The following is a 17015-nucleotide window of genomic DNA, read 5'->3' on the forward strand; positions in this document are numbered from 1 at the left end:
CAACTATCTGCAAAGCTGCGAGCGCCGTTCGCCATGGAGAGTGCTTGGGCGACATTTTTCCGTGATTCCTGTGGCAGGTTGCGACACAGCTCATGCTTAGTTGTTGATGCGGTAGCGATGGTCCTGCCATCTGGAGCGCTGGTGTATCTTATCAGGTGAGCATGTTGTATGTTCCCGAGAGACGTAAGTAGCTTTCAGGGTGTCGCATCTTCTACTCGCTTATGGGCTTCACACGTCCCACAGATGATGATGCCCAAGTCTAATCTAACATCGGGCGCTGGTCACGGAATGGAGACACGGATCGAAAAATGCACCTCACGTCCTAAATGGGGCTGCAACACAGAATGTACTCTGCCAACTAATAAGAGTGGTTGGGAAGCCTTCGTGACGTTCTGGTAGTGCTGGTGTGCAGTATTGCTTTACAAGGGACTGTATAGCACGGTAACTACTCAGTCAAAAGTCTCGGTATGATGTCGAAGGTCGAATATTGAATCTGGGCCCCGAGCGGAAGTGGTCCAAATAAGGGAAAGCGGAGCACCAGCCGGGAGATAAGATCCCAGTCACGGGTAGGCTAGCGAGCAACTGCTGACGCGTCGGCTGCCGCGGAGCTTCGCCCGGGGGATGCCCCTAATCCGTCTGTGGTTCATGTATCCCTTCAGAGAATATTTTGAGTCATTGAGGAAGGGATTCGAGCACCGAGGCACGACGGAAAGACGGGATTTGGATCTCGGAGTGACCTGTGTGACGGAGGAACTCGAGTGAGAGAACTGATTAGATAATATTGGGTGATTGCCGGGCGCTTTCTGTAATGAACGCCTCGTGATTGGTCCAGACGGGCGGCCATCGCTATCTGGCTCTATATCTTGCTTAGACCGCTACCATTCTTTGTTCTCCCCTCAGGCCCTCCCCGACGTCAGGTCTTCGCCGTCGTCTCGACCGAGTTCACCGTCTCCGACGTCCTGCTCGCCCGCCGGATCGTCGACGTTTGCATTCTTGCTTCTTTCTTGTACGCACCCGCAGCCTCACTCATCACGTCTGGCGTGCCGCCGCCGCACGTTGCAGCGAAAAGACAGTGCGATGCCGGGCCCTGTCGTATTAGAATCGCCCGTCTCGAACATGCACACTCCTGCAATGTCGCCGCTTTCCAGGATGTCTTTCATGGGACACATACACACCCCACCTGCCTCTGAACACTTCGCGCACGACCAGTCGTCCGCACCCCCCACTCCGTCACTTCCAGTATTGCAGCCCCGGAACGGGAATGAAGTGGCTTCCCCTTACCCCATTGACCCAGCCCTCCGAGACCGCCAGGTGGACAACATCGACCCAGCACTTACGCAGAACGCGCAGGACGATGGCTCAAATCGTCAGATCTCATGCGCCAACTGCGGCGCGGAGGTGACCCCTCTTTGGCGGCGGGACGGAGTTGGCAAGACTGTCTGCAATGCGTGCGGTATGTGTCTTCTTCATCTTGCCCCATAGGGTTTTCGTCGCGTCAGATAGCGTCAGAGTGTATTGGCCTATCGAGATCCCTTAGAGGCACGTGTAACAGGCGTTCGAAGGCCAGATGCTTCTTCGGAGGCAATCATATCACTTCCTCGCCGCTGACGCATGTCTCTTGCGAGGATAACGTAGGCCAACTAGCGCGCGCAGCGATAGACATGCTGGGACCTGTCAATCACCTATTCTTACTCCTATCATGTGCGGACACGTTTGCTGACGCCTGTTTGCTCCCTTGTTACCTTCTTCTCATCTTCCGCGATTGATGTGCCTGCACAAATCGTCGTGGCGCCTCTTACGGACATGATATTATCGCGTCGGGTACGGTGCTCAAGGCCTCTACTACAAGGCCCACGGCTCATCTCGTCCCGTAACTCTCAGACGGGCATCCACCGTGCCCTCAGCTACCCACCCGAACGCTCCCAACTCTACGGACTTTGACGCCTCGAAAGGCCAATTCGTGCTCCAGCTGCGCCCCCCAGAAGTACTGCACCTACAAGACGCTTCACAGTCCGCGACTATGCCTACTCCTGCCGCGTCGCCGCATCCTCCCTTGCAAAACCTGATGCCCGTCCAGACCCCGGCTCATTTGTCTGCCGAACAGGCGAAGGCCCTCTCACAAGCGAAGACACAGCGAGCCCCTGCCCACCTTCCCGGCACTTGCCCCGGCGATGGTCGTTGCGATGGTACCGGGGGTACTAGCGCGTGCTCCGGCTGCCCGACGTACAACAACGCGATATCTACGCAGGTCCAGCTCGGGGTTACCAACGGCCACGCTCCGCCAAGTGCCCCTGTGGTCGGAAATCCCGAGCCACCGCGGAGGGAAGGCGAGCCGCATATTAGCGAACAGCTCCCTATCGCGAGTGCCCAGGGCACTATTTCAAGCGGCGGAAGATCGCGCATGCGCGCTGCAGTGGGCGCGCTGAGCTGTGCCAACTGTGGTACGAGCACGACGCCGCTCTGGCGACGCGACGACGTCGGCAACAACATCTGCAACGCGTGTGGTACGTACCTCTTGCCCGCCTTTCCACTTGGATGCTGCTGTCCTCCGCTGTCTCCCCTCTGTTTTTCGCTGTACGTGCGCTCTGCTGCAGGCGAGGCCTGGGCGAGGTTTCGGATGTTATGAGCTCATTACGAGAGCACGTGGTCACCTGCTGTAGCGGCCGTCCTGATAAGCGATCATATCAGCTGCGGCATCACCTTGTGATAGGGCATCGTATCTTATCAGATTAGGGCTTTGATTCAGCCTGGGCCATCTGTGCGGTTTATGGCTGGTCATTGGCTCTTTACCCTGGGGAGATGCACTTTCGCTGGGTGATGACCCTTACCATGGTGTTGGGACGCGACTTTCATGGTTAAGCCGTCCATATTGCATACGCGGTGGACTAAGGACGGCTCAAGTCTGTTCGCCCTATATCGGCTGGCGCCGTCCTTAGACATCGCTGTCCGACTTGCTCTTTCCTTCTTGACGAGCATTTCCGTCGCCCAGAGGTGTAGCCGATCAGGTTGTGTCATTTTTTCCTACCCGATTCCCGGATCTAGAAGCACATCGCTGACTATCGCATTGGCGCTCCCCTCTTCCCCGCGTCGCTAACAGGTTTATACTTCAAATTGCACGGAACGCATCGCCCCAATTCGATGAAGAAGACCGTCATCAAGCGGCGCAAACGTGTACCAGCTGCTCCTGGCGCTCCTGGCTCGCCCACTCAGCAAGATCGCATGTCCGATCAGGCCGCAGCGGAGGTTCTCGCTAGCGTGCGCGGTCATATGGGGCCTAATGCTGGGCAGGGTTCTGGAGAACTGCAGGAGGAAAGCGAGGAGGATCAGCCAAAACGGAAGCGGGCGCGCAAGCCCCGGACTTCGAAGGTTCAGAAGGAGGGGGAAGATGCGATGGACGTGGATGAAGAAGAGGGTGATGACGAGGAAGGGAAAACTCCCGCAAAACGGGCCAGACGTGGCGGTCGTGCTAACAATGCGCCAGCCAGCCGCCGTGGCAGCTCACGCGAGTCTGTTGCGCCGGTAATGGGTGCCTGGGGCGGAGATATCATGCATCCCCACCCTACTGGCGAAGCCGGACCGTCCACATCGCCGCACATGGGTGAGCACGTCCAGCGCAGCGGGTCATTACCGCGTCCGGGTAGTGCTGCCATGTCAAGTCAAGAACACGAGAGCCGCTTCGGTGCGGGCGCCCCCCGTGGGAACCCCTTCCCGTCGAACCCTCACGGCGGGTACGACCTGCCCCCACTTAATGCCGCTATCCATGCGACGGGTGAGGCTTCGATGCCCGTGGCCATGCCCATGGTCGGTATGTCCCATGGCGCGCATTATACCGGCATGCACGCCCGTTCGGGCTCGCAGGGTGCAGGCGTTGCGCCCAGCCGCACGCACTCTCCCCTCGCGGGGCCGGGCATGACCGCCGTTGGCGTTGCGCCTGGCTATGTCCTCCCGCCGTTAGGTCACGGCCCTCACCCAACCATGAACCACCACGCGCCGCCGGGCTACTACGTCCCGCACACGCCGCCGTCGAATGGAGTCCCGCCGGTGCCGACGGTGATGGAGCTCGAGCGACACTACTTCGAGCTTGCGGAGCAGCGTAGGCGCTTAGAAGAGATACTGGAGAGGACGGATCGGATGATGGCAGGCGTCAAGCGCGGCATGGACGAGATGCGCGCTGGGCAACAGCAGCCGCCGCAACCTCCGACCCCGCAGCTTGCGAGCGCGCTGGCGCAAGCGCCATCGTCGCCTCAAGCCAAGCCCAAGTCTCCGCAACAGCAGCCTCGGTCGTCGCCAAAGCAGGTATCCGCCGCCGCGGTGCCTCTCAACCGCTCAGAGCGGAACGGAACAAAGGACAGCATCTGGCCTGTCGCTCCCCCGGAAACGCCGGGGCGCGAGTGAGACAGAGCAAGAGCGCATAAACGATTTCCTCTCGTCTCTGATACTTTCTTCATGGTATTTGATTGAACCTCGTAAAGTATCCATACTCCGTCATATGTTCAATACTGTTTATAGCGTTTTATTAAGTATGTACGTGGGTATTTGTTGGTAGCTTGGTATCGGGTGCAGTTCAAAAACCCTCCATGGATTTTGTGATCTATTGTATGTGCCCTTGTAGTGAATATTCTGTAGACGTTGGTTCACGGTCTGCCTTACGTCTACATCTTAGATCACCGAATGATATGAGTTGTCAACCCAATTGTGAACGTGTTACTAGTAAAGAAATAAAGGGATCTGTCAGGGTGTCTGCTTGCTGCACGACATCGCTGACGCCGATAGTAAGTCCATCACAGATTCCCGATGTGTTATATGCATTCGACAATCGCGAAAGTGACGGGGCGCGGTATCGAGCCCTAGACCATTGTGGCATTCGAATAGATAGCCGGGGACTATCATGACAGATGGCTTAACTGTACGGTACAGTACTTGCAGACTCTTCGATAGCCGCAGTCCTGAAGAAGACTCAATATTCCACATTCAACGATGCTTGGAATTATTGCTATCTTGTCCGCTACGCGACCCCTGGCCAGAGGGAATCTCGAAACTTCCACAATCTATCATACCAGGTACCTGCATCACCGGAAACCCATGATTCCAATGGCCTATCGGGAGCGATATGTGCGCAAGACATGACAGTGAGGTCCATGTGCGTGGTGTAGGGCCATTCATACTTCACCTGGAAATATATGACCAGGCAGGAGCTGGATAACGTGCAGGACGAAGAGCAAATACCGACGATAAGATGCGGAGATCGGGCGAGTGGTAAGAACTTGTAGGAATCCGTGTGGCCACTGAGGTCGACAGCGAGAGGATAGAAGGATGCATAGGCGTTGAGGCGAATGGCAATGTTAGAGGTGATCGAACAACTTCGTGTCGCAGGTCTGGGTACTTTCGACCCCTGACGTTCTGATACAGGAGACTCGGGAGTTGTTTCGAGGTCTGCTAGATATGGGGTGCAGAGGTATAAGATTGCTGATTGCGGTTCAGGGAGAGGTTAACGAAACGTACGACTGAATGGAGCTGGGTAACGGACTCCGAGGATCATTCTGGAGGTCCATGCGGCTCCGACGGCCCACTAACACTGCAATGACGAGAGCACCACCTGCGATCACGCCTGCGGCAAGGATGAATCTACCAGCCTTCTGAGTATCTTGGTTTGTCCGCCCAGTTCCTGTCGAAAAGACATTTGTCGTCGAGGCAGAGGAAGTCATCACCGAGGGCTGCAAGGCTAATATTGCGCTGACGCCATGCCACCACATACACCATATCAGATCACATACAGCAGAGTACTCGCACAAGGCCTCACCTATGTACCGCATCGTAAACAACAACGGATGCGACGTTGAACGCGTTTTCCAGAATGTGCACCGTCACATTGTACGTCTACGTCCTGTCTAGTCCTGTGGCGACGAACATTGTCTCGTACATCGCCGTCCAGCGCAGTCGCGGGTTATAGTGTATCGAAGGACCAGGCAGCGGCAGAGCTGCGTCGAGGCCACCTGTTACCGTTACGATATCGACTGTGAACAAGATTTGTTCCCGGTTATCACGCCCATAAATATGGAAGCTGACGCTCTGATTGACGAATAGGAACAGCGAAGCAGTGTTCTGCTTCGCGAGAACGCGCGGAGACACGTTAGTTTCGCCCAGTATGGTTTAGTTTGCGTACAGGACTTCCGCCGGCCAGGTGCTGTCCGCGGAGAACAATCAAAAGCTTGTCTCCTTGGCTACTTGATTCAACAGCGGAGAGGTTGCAAGTCTGAAAATTCGTTCGGCGAACTTGTTACAGTGGCGCGATGCAAAGTTGGAATGGTGCTTACCCCTGCTCGTCCCATGTATACCGTGAAGATCATGCCCATGATGGCGGCCGCCCCGCGGAGAATTTTCAGATTTTCGTTGCGCGCACTATACAGCAACCCCGGTTCGATGAAGAGCATACCACCTTGGTCGCCGTCGTATCGAAAGACGTCCGTTACGTAGAGGATAGTATATGCAAGCGGTGCGACGGTGCCCTGTAGCCACACAGCTGTGCCCAGGCCCGTCCAACGCATACGCGCGAACCAACATCATAGTGTGTGAACTTGCCTGTGAGTTCGTACGCAGACCCTGAAAGGAAATATATTCAGGCACTGGCTCTCACTCCATCACCGACAGGACTAGTCGACTTGCTAGTTGTCCGAGTAGGATGCATTCAATTGTGTGTCGATAGACCCCGCCACGATAAGGGAAGGTCCGGAGGAAGGCGGAATGATCAGAAATAGAGGTCCACCCCATGGCAGAAGCCTGCATCCGAGGGACATGCACCGGTATACGGGGTTGATCTTATTCAAGGTACCGGTCTTGGAGGGTTTCTGAACCGCTTCGATATCCTTGTTAACACCACGTCCACGGTCACTATGCTGCCAAAGTTGTCCTGGGAGGCCGCATCTGACCCTGCATTTGTAAGTTGAACGAGCCTTCTTTGCGAACGTCGGGCCGTCAAGTCGTAAAGAACGTTCAGAAAAGATGCTTACCTATAAACCCTATTATGCGGATATAGCAGTGGGATTACTTCCGCATCAGCACAAAGCTACTGGCGCAGGCCCGAGTGGGATAAATGAGCTCACACAAGTGAAGACGTACACGATAATGATGAGATATGGTACTTCTCATGTCCGGAGGAGGGGAGAGTCAATGGGCATGTTTACTTCTTCTAGGGTGGATCCCTACTTTTACGTTGCTGATAGGGCTCCGCAGAAGACCTCGGTCTACTCCGGCTGAGCGCCGCTTCTGCAAACGATGTGGCTTTCGACGCGAAAAGCGTTCACAGACCCTAGGAACGACCAACCGGTTCAGCGCTGACAACTCTTGACACTATACATCATATCCATTCGATTGACAGTTGGATCAATATCACGGCGATGGGTCAAACCTGTTCGGAATGGAAATAGACGCTTATTAGACCATCCTATATAATTGCAGCCGCAACTCTTTGGAACTTTGGAACCTGAGCCGTAAGTGATTTGTAAACATCTCAAGAAGGTGGTAGTACCATGCATCAGATCTGTGCTTCCTCTCCAGCTCAGATTAACGAGGCAAGGAAATGATCAAAACACAAGCGTAGGCCTCGCCGTTGTTTCAGCCGCAGATTTTGTCCATGCGTTGTTTCGTTGATTGTGATGTTACGCTGCTAAGTTGAAGGATGAGACGGGTTTTGGTATTGCGATACCCCTGAAAGATAAGATAAGATTGCCATTGCGTTCCTTTGTTTCTGCGATCGAGATGGAGATGGGAAATATCATACCACGTGAGAGGCGATAATAGACGCAATTTCACGTGTGAGGGGAGATCAGGAGCCCCCTCTCATACAGTCTGAGTCTGTCCTCCTCCCCCACGCCCGGACCATGGCCCTCAGCGAGGATGAGTCTGTCCGCATCGCCGTCCGCGCCCTAGGCGACATGAAAAACAGCGGTGTCTCACCGCGTAAGCTCGCCATTTGGGCGTGCAGCTCGAGCGTACTGACCAAGGTATTCACTCTGCACAATTAGTGTTTCAGCCGACACCTGCTTTGTCCATGACATCCGGAACCTCCTCACCCTCGTTGCCATCTCCATCGCTCGAACCAGACAACATTTCTGAAGGACGCATCGACCGCCGCCAGAGTGAAGATGTCGACTTTGTATCTCGCATGTCTACTTTCCCCATCGTCAACTCTGCTCTCCGAGTTTATGAACAGGGCAAGGCCAGCTCGCGTGTCGTAAAGGTGAGTCATATGTGCGTCGGATACTCACTCCGGCTGATTGGTCGCTGTCTAGTACGGCGCGGAGATGATGGAATCTTCTGTCAAATCAATATCGCGCCCCGTCATTGACAGATTGCCTGTCGGCCAGCTCGATGAGTTTGCATGCAGGCAACTTGACAGAGTGAGTAGTGTTATTCATGTCTTTCCCATCTCTACCTCTCCAACGAGGCTTGCGCGCGATACTATGGCGCTAGTTGCGAAATGAGACGCATCTTCCGGACCTTGCAGCTCGCGGTCAGTTTCGGCGTTTATCTTGTCGCGACCAGCTGTTTGTTATCGAACAAAGCGGGGAGGGCGCACCGATTGCCCTGTGCCCAGAATCTGGACCCTGTCATCGCTTTGTAGGCGTTCCGTTTTGTCAGTGCTCTCTACGTCAAGTCACAGAGGCCGACTATTCTTTGGCCCGGGGTCGTTGTCTAAACGGATCATGGCGTAAGCTTCACGTGGTTGTTTGGGACCAGACCACTTCTGCCGCATTGTGGATGAGATCCACGAGGCAGACATCGTGAAGTTCCACCATGCTGCGCCAGGAGCTCAAAGAGCCCTTGAGGCTGCAGTCGTCCATGAGATAGCCAAAGCTTGATGCGGAGGTGCATGCTGACCACATTGAGCATTGAACCCTTGACCCCATCTTCATCACTTTGACTTGAGCGGTCAAGCGCCTATCTATACCTATCTGGACGGGATTGTTGAGAGCTAAGGCCTCTGGCAGGGTCAACTGACCGTTCAATCGGGAGTATATTTTGGCTAGGCTATCTATTTTGACCGCAGCTTGCATGCTGGATTTGAACCTTGATCTGTTTGCGGCCGGGACCACTCAGGGTTCTATGCCTTCACTATTATCGTGACCGCGTCCTAGCGATGTCAACAGATGAATATTGCTTTCATACGCGCCTTCTTGTGCGTGGCAGCAAGTGTCGTTCGCAAGCGTTTGATGCGCGCAAGTGGTCGAAATGCCGTACTGTCAGGTCACGTTGATGCGCGGCCAATCCCTTGGGGTTGTTGGGGAGGGCACAACGCTGCCAACCTCTTATATACTTGCGCCATCCCACAGCGACCTATATTATTTTCCTGCCATGTTACCTAGCTGTACCTTGACCTGACCTTTTCTCCAGCTCGAGAACTACACTCGCCGCAATGCGAGTCAAGATCGCGAGCACGATCGCGAGCGCGGTCGCAGCACTCAAATAGAGTATGATCGCAATGTCGGGCGTAGTGCGGATTACTGGGAAACACGAGACGTCTCGATGGCTCGTGAATCCAGTCGCAGCCGGCACACAGATCATGACCGGTGGCAAGATGGTGAATTTTTTCATTGTCGCCTATGTTCCCGCATCAACGACTCATTTGTCTCGTCAGCGGGACCATCTTCGTCAAACTCTATGCAGATGGACAGTCGCACGTCCACCCCTCAGTCACAGTTCTCCTCTCAGTCGTCTCACAATCATGATCCTGCGTCACTACAATTGCCTCCCCCACAGCAGCAACAGCCGGATCGATCGTCTTCGTCATCTACTTCGACTCAACCTGAAAATCAACAGGTAGCACAGCGCAGTCGATGGCAGGCCGTGCTGCTGGAAGCTGGTGGGATCGGTGCAGCAGTCAGCGAGGAGAGCATGCGGCGCCTGCGGTACTGTCTGCAATGGTTGCAGGTTTGTCTAAGCACATCAGTATAAAGTATAGCGCCTGACGCCTCTGGCTTAGTATGCGACATCACATATTGACGCACAAATACTGGTCCTGCGCAACTTCATCACATCGCTCCAGCCGTCCTCATCCAGCCCACATCCAGCCCTGCTTGTTTCACAGCAGCATCTACGCACGTTGAATGCTGCTAAGCGCGACGTCGTTGATACAGTTCGCCAGGTTGTTGATGTCGTCAGCCGCTACGCGGGCGGCGGGCTCCCCGAGCCTGCGCGCGCACGCGTGCGCACATTTATTCTGCGCCTGCCTCGGCGATGGGCAGAGGCTGCCGGCGTAGACGGCACGGATGGGCGACCTGGCGGCAGGGCTAGCCGCGTGGACATGCGGCGTGCAAATGGGAGCGCGGCACCATACAGCTACGGCCCGGGCGAGGCAGGACCGTCGCCACGCTCGCGTCCGCCCTCGCGCGCTACGTCCCCGGGACAATCGCGTGCGCACTCGAGACAGACGAGTGGGAATGGATTTGGATCGGCCACGGGAGGCGTGCCGACGACGGCGGACGCGGCGAGCGATGCTGCACAGCGGATATTGACGCTTGCTACGGAGAGCTTAGACATGCTGCGCGGTGTGACGACGGTGGTCTCTGAGAGCTTGGACCGGGCTGATGCGTACGTGGCTTTGCTTCTGAATATTGGGGATTGTGTTCTCATCATGTCATGTGTCTCTCTAGATGGGTGGAACGGCTCCGTGTGGTGGGACTGCAGAGACAGCAGAACGGAGACAACGGTAATGGCATCGCAAGTGATGGTGACGGAATGTTGGACTTGCGCGAGCCGAACTCGAGGATACCTTCCACAGAGTCGCTCTCCAGTCTGTATGCTCCCAGGCAGCATTACGGAAACACGCCTTCCTCTCCCATGTCGCCCTTCCCATCATTATCGCCGCTTGCCGGGAGTGCAGCGACATCGGGACACACGACGCCGTCGTACACGATGTCGCGCAACAGCTCAAGCTCTGCACTGAGCATGGGGCCGCCGAGCTCGCTGTCAAGCTACTACTCAGCGAACCTGATGGATGCGGGCGGGGCGGCTGCGTCGCTCAACGAGCTGTCCATTTCGTCGCATGCCCATGGGTCGGCGACAAGCTCGCGGTTGGCGACACCCAAGAGTGTGCTTGCTGGGCTGCCGCCGGAGGGGGACGGCGGCGGAGGTACGTACCTTCCCGGCGTGGGTTCGTTCATGACCAGAGGCGAGAAGTGGAGTGCGGAGGGAGAGGACCCCAAGGTGCTGGCTGCGACGGCACTCGCTGGTTTGGCGGGCTCGGCAAAACGTGTGAAACAGGACCGAGGACGAGACGATTCAATGGAGGTCGAGAATTGACGCATCGAGTTTTTGGACGCTGTTGGACTCAGGTCAATCCTCGTACCGCACTGGTATGTTACCATGCAGTTTGTTGCCACGCGCTTCGTGCTGGTGTCTACTTCGCGCCATTACTTCACTTTCATATTACCCCACTATTCGCTCGGCTTTGACGTCTGGGACTGTATACACGAACGTCTGTATTTCTTCCCCTATGCTATGTTACGCACTCGGTATTTTATTTTCTGTAGCACATGTGCGTTCGCTATCACAACATCGATTGTTGAGCGCGACTTCGGTCAAAGTTTCTGCTGAACGTCGTAACAAACGTAGAAGGGTCTCGGAGCCGAACCGGGCACCATGCAGTCGAATATAACAGTTCAGTTGTAATAAGTAGGTGCCGAAATCATGCAAGACAAACATATCTGCACAAGTTGACATTAGGGGATTACGGTACGTAGTCATAGAACTATTGATAGTGCGTTGACCATGATCCTGGTTGAGCTGCAGAGGGGGCACAAACATATACGTTAACCCGGGTTCTTGGTGTCCACAGGACACGATGCAAGTTCCAAAGAGCCATCAAAGTGCTTATAGACCACTTGCATAGATGCTATGATTAGCGCCCGCTACCGATCAGGTTGGACTCACTTCGCACTTTGCTATTACTTATCCACTGTTACACATCTTACCAGTGGTATCCAGCGAATTCTAGATCGGCATGCAGATGATCTGAAAGAAGAAAATTATCGATGAAGTTGCAGGTTTCCTAGCAATGAAAACAATTGTAAGTCCCCCCAAATGAGCCGTGTCATTGTGTTGGGCCATGTCCATGTTTGATCGGTCCGATTGAACTTGCTCCGGCGCTACAACTTGTGGCCTCGGCCTCGAGTACTTTGCTTCTGCTCACAATTGTATACCTCAACAACCTCCTTGCCAGCTGCCCCGCTGCTCTCTCTTCAAGATTAAGTACTGCTCACATGTCATCGCTAGAAGCTCACTATTGACCCACTGAAAGATTTTAAATATATCAATATGGAATGTGTACAAATTCATGTCGACTGTGGTGACGGTTCATTGACGCGCCACTTGCCCCTACTACCCCTCCTATCTCCCCTGAAAGTCGCTGCAAATTACCAGCTCACGGGGTGCACTGCGCCCAACACATGGTGCGTCGCCACAGGAGTGAATTTGCAGGCTTCCTTAACATCTCGAGCCACGTTTTCAGCCTCGATTGCCCGGTGAACAAGCTTCCGAACGAGATTCTAATAGAGGTTTTTCACCTCGTACAGGCCACGACGAAGGTCAGTAATTGGCACAAGATGACTCTCGTCTGTCGGGATTGGCGCGACCTCATTATCGACACTCCGACTTTGTGGCAAGAGTATTCGGGAGTCAGCTTGCCTTGGCTTCATCTCTGCCTTATTCGGTCTGCCCCCGCTCCTGTTGACGTTACCTACTGGTCTTCGACGACTTTCCTGCCTATGACGGTAGACATTGGCCCGAACGTTCATGGCACCGTCATGCCATTTGACATACTGGTGCCTCATGCTGATCGCATCCGCCGTCTTCACATGGTCTGTGGTGACTTCTTCCTGAGTGGCCTCGCAAGCATGCTCGCCACCGGTCGGAATTTCGCCATGGTAGAAGATCTTGGCTTGTATGAATGGACGCGCGACTCTGTGGATATGCCGAGCGTATTCCCACATGTGCGCTCGCTCACTGTGGATCTTAGTACTATTGACCTGTCAGCTCCAAAACGTCTGACGCGGTTGACGATACGAAACGCATTCACGTCACCGAATGGTCTGCCCGACTGCTTGTTGACCAAGCTCCTCGACATGCTGGAGGATTCGCCGGAACTCGAACATTTGGAAATCACTCAGTCAGAGGAGGTGTCCGAGTACCTGGAGACTGACGCGCTAAATCGTCTTGTTAGTCTTCCGAAATTAAGACCCTGGTGCTGGAGGAGGCTGCAGCTCATGTCCAGTTGATTCTGTCCTTAATCATCCTTCCAGAGACCACCAGCATCACTGCACTGGCGCAGAATGGCCCGCATGTTCAACATTCTGTGGATGGCCAATCATTCAGTGCGATGGTCCCTCGCCTCGATGATTGGCATCTCTGCTCAAGGAGCATAAGTACGCTGGAGTTGGAGATCCGTGACCGATTGATCATAAAATCGGTCGGACTGAAGGTATACGAAGGAGGTTCTTATAATCCGCGACTTGATCTGCGGTGTTGCCAACCGCATCTTTTCCCGGAGAAGCGGCTGATGGATGTCGCAGTTGTTCTCGGTGCCTGTGAAGTGCACACGCTCAGGATACTGACGGACTCTGAGCTCGCTGAAGAGGACTGGGCTTGGACGCTCAAAACATGTCGATCTCTGGAGCACCTTGAAATCATCATCCATGGCTCTTCCTCCCTCGACCCGCTGTTTCGTTCGCTTGAGCAATCTACGTCTTCCCTTGTCGCCGACGACGTACCTTGGTGCGGCCTGAAGACGATCACAGTGATGAACGGGACAAGACAACAAACCAGTTCCAGCGTGATGGAATTCGGTGTTCCCCGCCGGTCATTCTGGAATGTCTCCGCCGCCGCACAGCCAGGAGTTCGAAGTTGGAACGTCTCGTGTTGCCTTGGAATGCAGCTTGCGCGATATTTGCGGAAGAAGACATTACGGAGGCTATCAAATCGCTCGTAGGCCAATTCCTGAGCCCCCCCGTCACACACAAGGCGTGATGGGAAGCTCAATAACAGCAGTTTCTTCGGACCAGTCCAGGGCTCTTCCTAATCATCCTGCTGGCAATTCTCTACCACTGTTTTGCCATCCCGCATCTTTAGATGGTAAGTCATTTACTCCTCAGCATCTCGATGTATGCGTGTAGCAAAGATATTTGTGACCTTGAACTAGAATGAATACTCGTTGAGTGCTCATTGCGACGCAGACATTGTACATCTGCAGTCTGTAATACGTACATGGACACAATAATAAGAGCTGAGGGAAAGTACTCTAGTAATCCAGCGAGTTATTCTGGGCTCAGACTCACTGCGAATGCTGGCGCGCCACAAGGTTAGCAGCGTCATGAGTCACATCGACTGCACTCGTGAGCGGGCCACATGAGTGGACGACGGCCATCTTGAGTCGCAAGGAGTACCGCCGTCAGTATACGTACACCAGTTCTTCCGATGTAAGGACGCGACAAGAGCGCCGTTCGCGGCCAACCGCGACCGTCGAGGCATGAAACAAAACATGATATACCTCGTGCAGGACTGGGATGATTCTGTGTTGCGACACCAGCACGCTGGCGCATTCATTCATGTGCGCTCTGCGCAAGAAGCACGGCAACTTACGGACTGTCACGGCGTACGTACGCATTTCAAACATGTCACCGGTGAGAGTGCGCACATAAGCAAGGTTAGAGTGATCTCACAAATCTCATATACTGCCATGACAAAGACGTACCGCCGGTTACCGCACCTGTTCTCATGGTCGAGACGAGAGTGCTCTCGACTTGACTACGACCACCCAATTTGTCGCCGTTGGCGCCACGCCCCCAGACCTCGCGCAGGCGACGCTCTTCAAAACAATAGGTACGAAAATGGCAATGCCGTTGAACAGCACTGCCAAGAGTCCAGGGCGGAGCGCGCTGCAAGGTTTTAAGCGCATGGATCAACGGTGGCGTGCACCCCTTGATGGTGTGGCGTTCCCAGAAGACACGGGCATTGAAAAGCTGCTGCTTCGCCGTTCTATGTATGCATGGGCCAATGAAAGACTTCATCCACGGAGGTGTGACCTCCTTGGTGACTGCGCCGTGGCGTTACGTTACGACCGGAATGGACGCCTTCGAAGCTGCCGCGGAGCGAATGAGGTGAAGTGCGTATGATCACCCTCGCATAACCTGTCCCATAAGGACTGCGACAATTGGAAAGCTATAGTAGGTCAATTGAGAACTCATGGGGGCCGTTCTCAATACCTGCACGGTCCGACGGGGGCGGAACTGAGTGAACAGGCGAAGCCATATCGTGTACATGCCAATTTACTACGAGACCTGTATATTTTTGGAGCGTTGCTTGGATGCGGGGTGGTGGACAAGGCGGCGGCACCGAATTGGCAAATGTGCGACACCGTGGCTACGGGCATTCACATGTCTGGGCCGGATCTCCTAGCGGTCGTGTTGCGAGAGTGCTGGATCTCAACAGGTGACTGTGTCTTGATCTCGCGTAGATTTTACGTGCATAATACATCTCGGTTGAGCACACTCCTTGGAAGTCTATTTTCAAAGATTCGCATCGCCTATGCGTGATATCGTCCATCGGAACGGCGATGCAACGCGCTTTTAATTTCCGGGCGGCCAAAGCGCATGCCCTGCAGGTTTTACCGGAGTGCCGAGCGGCTGTTTGATTGCATAGAATTTCCCGATCGTTACCGTTGCAAGACGGCCCTGAACGGGTGCAAGACAAGCGAGTCAATCATGGCGTCCGAAAAGCCATTTTCGGATTGTCCTGACCAATATATGTATCATAATATCCGTCAATGGCGCCGGTCCAGAGCCAAAATCCCGGAAACTGTCTGGGTGGCTCACATTTGGCCGCTGTGGGACCTGGGTAGGTATTTCTTTCTGGCAACGGTTGAACGCCTATTACGTTCGTGGGGACGCATAACCAGGGGACGTGCAGCATCATGGATCTCTCCGAGAGCCTTTCCAGCGGTGGGCCTGATGTCGAGTTGCCTGGCCCAGAATGTTGTCGACGGGGAATCTGAAGTTGTATCTGAGCGGACACCGTGATCTGCTATCTCAGGAACCCGCACGTGCGTGGTGCCGTAACCATATTTGGGTAGCGCGAGATTGCCGACTTAGCGAGACAACCGCACTCAACACCAGTCCCGATGTCGGCGACCGCACATTTCCCTCCTGCTCATTACCCACATGACTGCGTGGGACCGCGGCCATCGCCTACTCGACGAGGACGCGAATTCGACCCTACAATGCACATACAGCGGATCGTGCTCACGCCAGGTAAAGTTCGCGACGCGGGAACAGGTTACGTGAATGTGGAATCACTTACGGACGTATCGTTGGCGGCGATGATGGCCCCTCATCGTCACAGCGGCCTCCGGGCTGCGCTCACAGGTCGTGCCGACGTTAGCACTCCGCGAAATTGCAGAACCCCGCGGGAGATCTAAGCTTCGCTCCCCCCGCGCGCCGCTCCCCCAACCCCGCGAGCACCATTGGCCTGCCCTCCGACAAACGGCCAGCCTGTCAGACCTTGCGCTTTCCATGAAGCTGCACGGTCTGAGGATGCCCCGCGGCGACATAGCCTTAAGCAGAGCACACGTTGCTCGTACATGAAGGTGTGGGTATTTGTAGCATCCGAGAAGGCAAGTTGGGTCCCAGGGCCCCGAGGGAAGGCCACGGTCTGCAGGAACCCTCGGCCTCTGCCCAGATCGGACAACATAATTACTTCGATCCCTCTTCGATGGTGGTTCATTTTCATATCCTCATCAGCGGACTTTCCCTGACACCACCATTCGCTTCCAACCTCGCGCCCGGTGAGCCGACATTGCCCCTACCGTGTTCTCTGGAGGATATCATGGTGCCCACGCCGGGGGGTGGGGGAGGGGCATGGTGCGCTGCCCGCTACCGACGCTGCCACATTGTCAATGACGTCGACCAGCGCCGCCGGCGGTTCTCCCGCGAGCGTCAGACCTGGCGAGCGTGTGGTGAGAGGCCGGA

The 17015-nt window shown here is 54.9% G+C and overlaps 4 protein-coding genes across 4 annotated transcripts; all 4 read left to right on the forward strand.

The window, feature by feature from the left end:
• Positions 1-1377: 1377 nt before the first annotated feature.
• On the forward strand, positions 1378-3186 carry POSPLADRAFT_1113222 (hypothetical protein; the record flags this gene model as incomplete). Its single annotated transcript, XM_024483409.1, has 4 exons — positions 1378-1453; positions 1836-1870; positions 2372-2504; positions 3098-3186. Coding segments are annotated over 4 exons (333 nt in total), but the record flags the coding sequence as incomplete, so codon positions are not given.
• A 789-nt stretch (positions 3187-3975) lies between these two features.
• POSPLADRAFT_1179694 (hypothetical protein) lies at positions 3976-4693 on the forward strand (the record flags this gene model as incomplete). Its single annotated transcript, XM_024488691.1, has 1 exon — positions 3976-4693. One exon carries the CDS (start codon positions 3976-3978, stop codon positions 4393-4395), a length of 420 nt encoding a protein of 139 aa, XP_024340880.1. The 3' UTR covers positions 4396-4693.
• Positions 4694-7877: 3184 nt separating this feature from the next.
• POSPLADRAFT_1054704 (hypothetical protein) lies at positions 7878-11298 on the forward strand (the record flags this gene model as incomplete). Its single annotated transcript, XM_024480546.1, has 7 exons — positions 7878-7956; positions 8022-8236; positions 8289-8396; positions 9391-9577; positions 9635-9927; positions 9980-10587; positions 10650-11298. The coding sequence occupies 7 exons, from the start codon at positions 7878-7880 to the stop codon at positions 11296-11298; spliced, it is 2139 nt and encodes a 712-aa protein (XP_024340881.1).
• Positions 11299-12599: 1301 nt separating this feature from the next.
• POSPLADRAFT_1054705 (hypothetical protein) lies at positions 12600-13981 on the forward strand (the record flags this gene model as incomplete). Its single annotated transcript, XM_024480547.1, has 2 exons — positions 12600-13172; positions 13217-13981. The coding sequence occupies 2 exons, from the start codon at positions 12600-12602 to the stop codon at positions 13979-13981; spliced, it is 1338 nt and encodes a 445-aa protein (XP_024340882.1).
• Positions 13982-17015: the final 3034 nt, after the last annotated feature.

This window comes from Postia placenta, assembly GCF_002117355.1.
Source record: "Postia placenta MAD-698-R-SB12 unplaced genomic scaffold POSPLAscaffold_4, whole genome shotgun sequence".
Taxonomy (NCBI): Eukaryota; Fungi; Basidiomycota; class Agaricomycetes; order Polyporales; family Adustoporiaceae; genus Rhodonia; species Rhodonia placenta.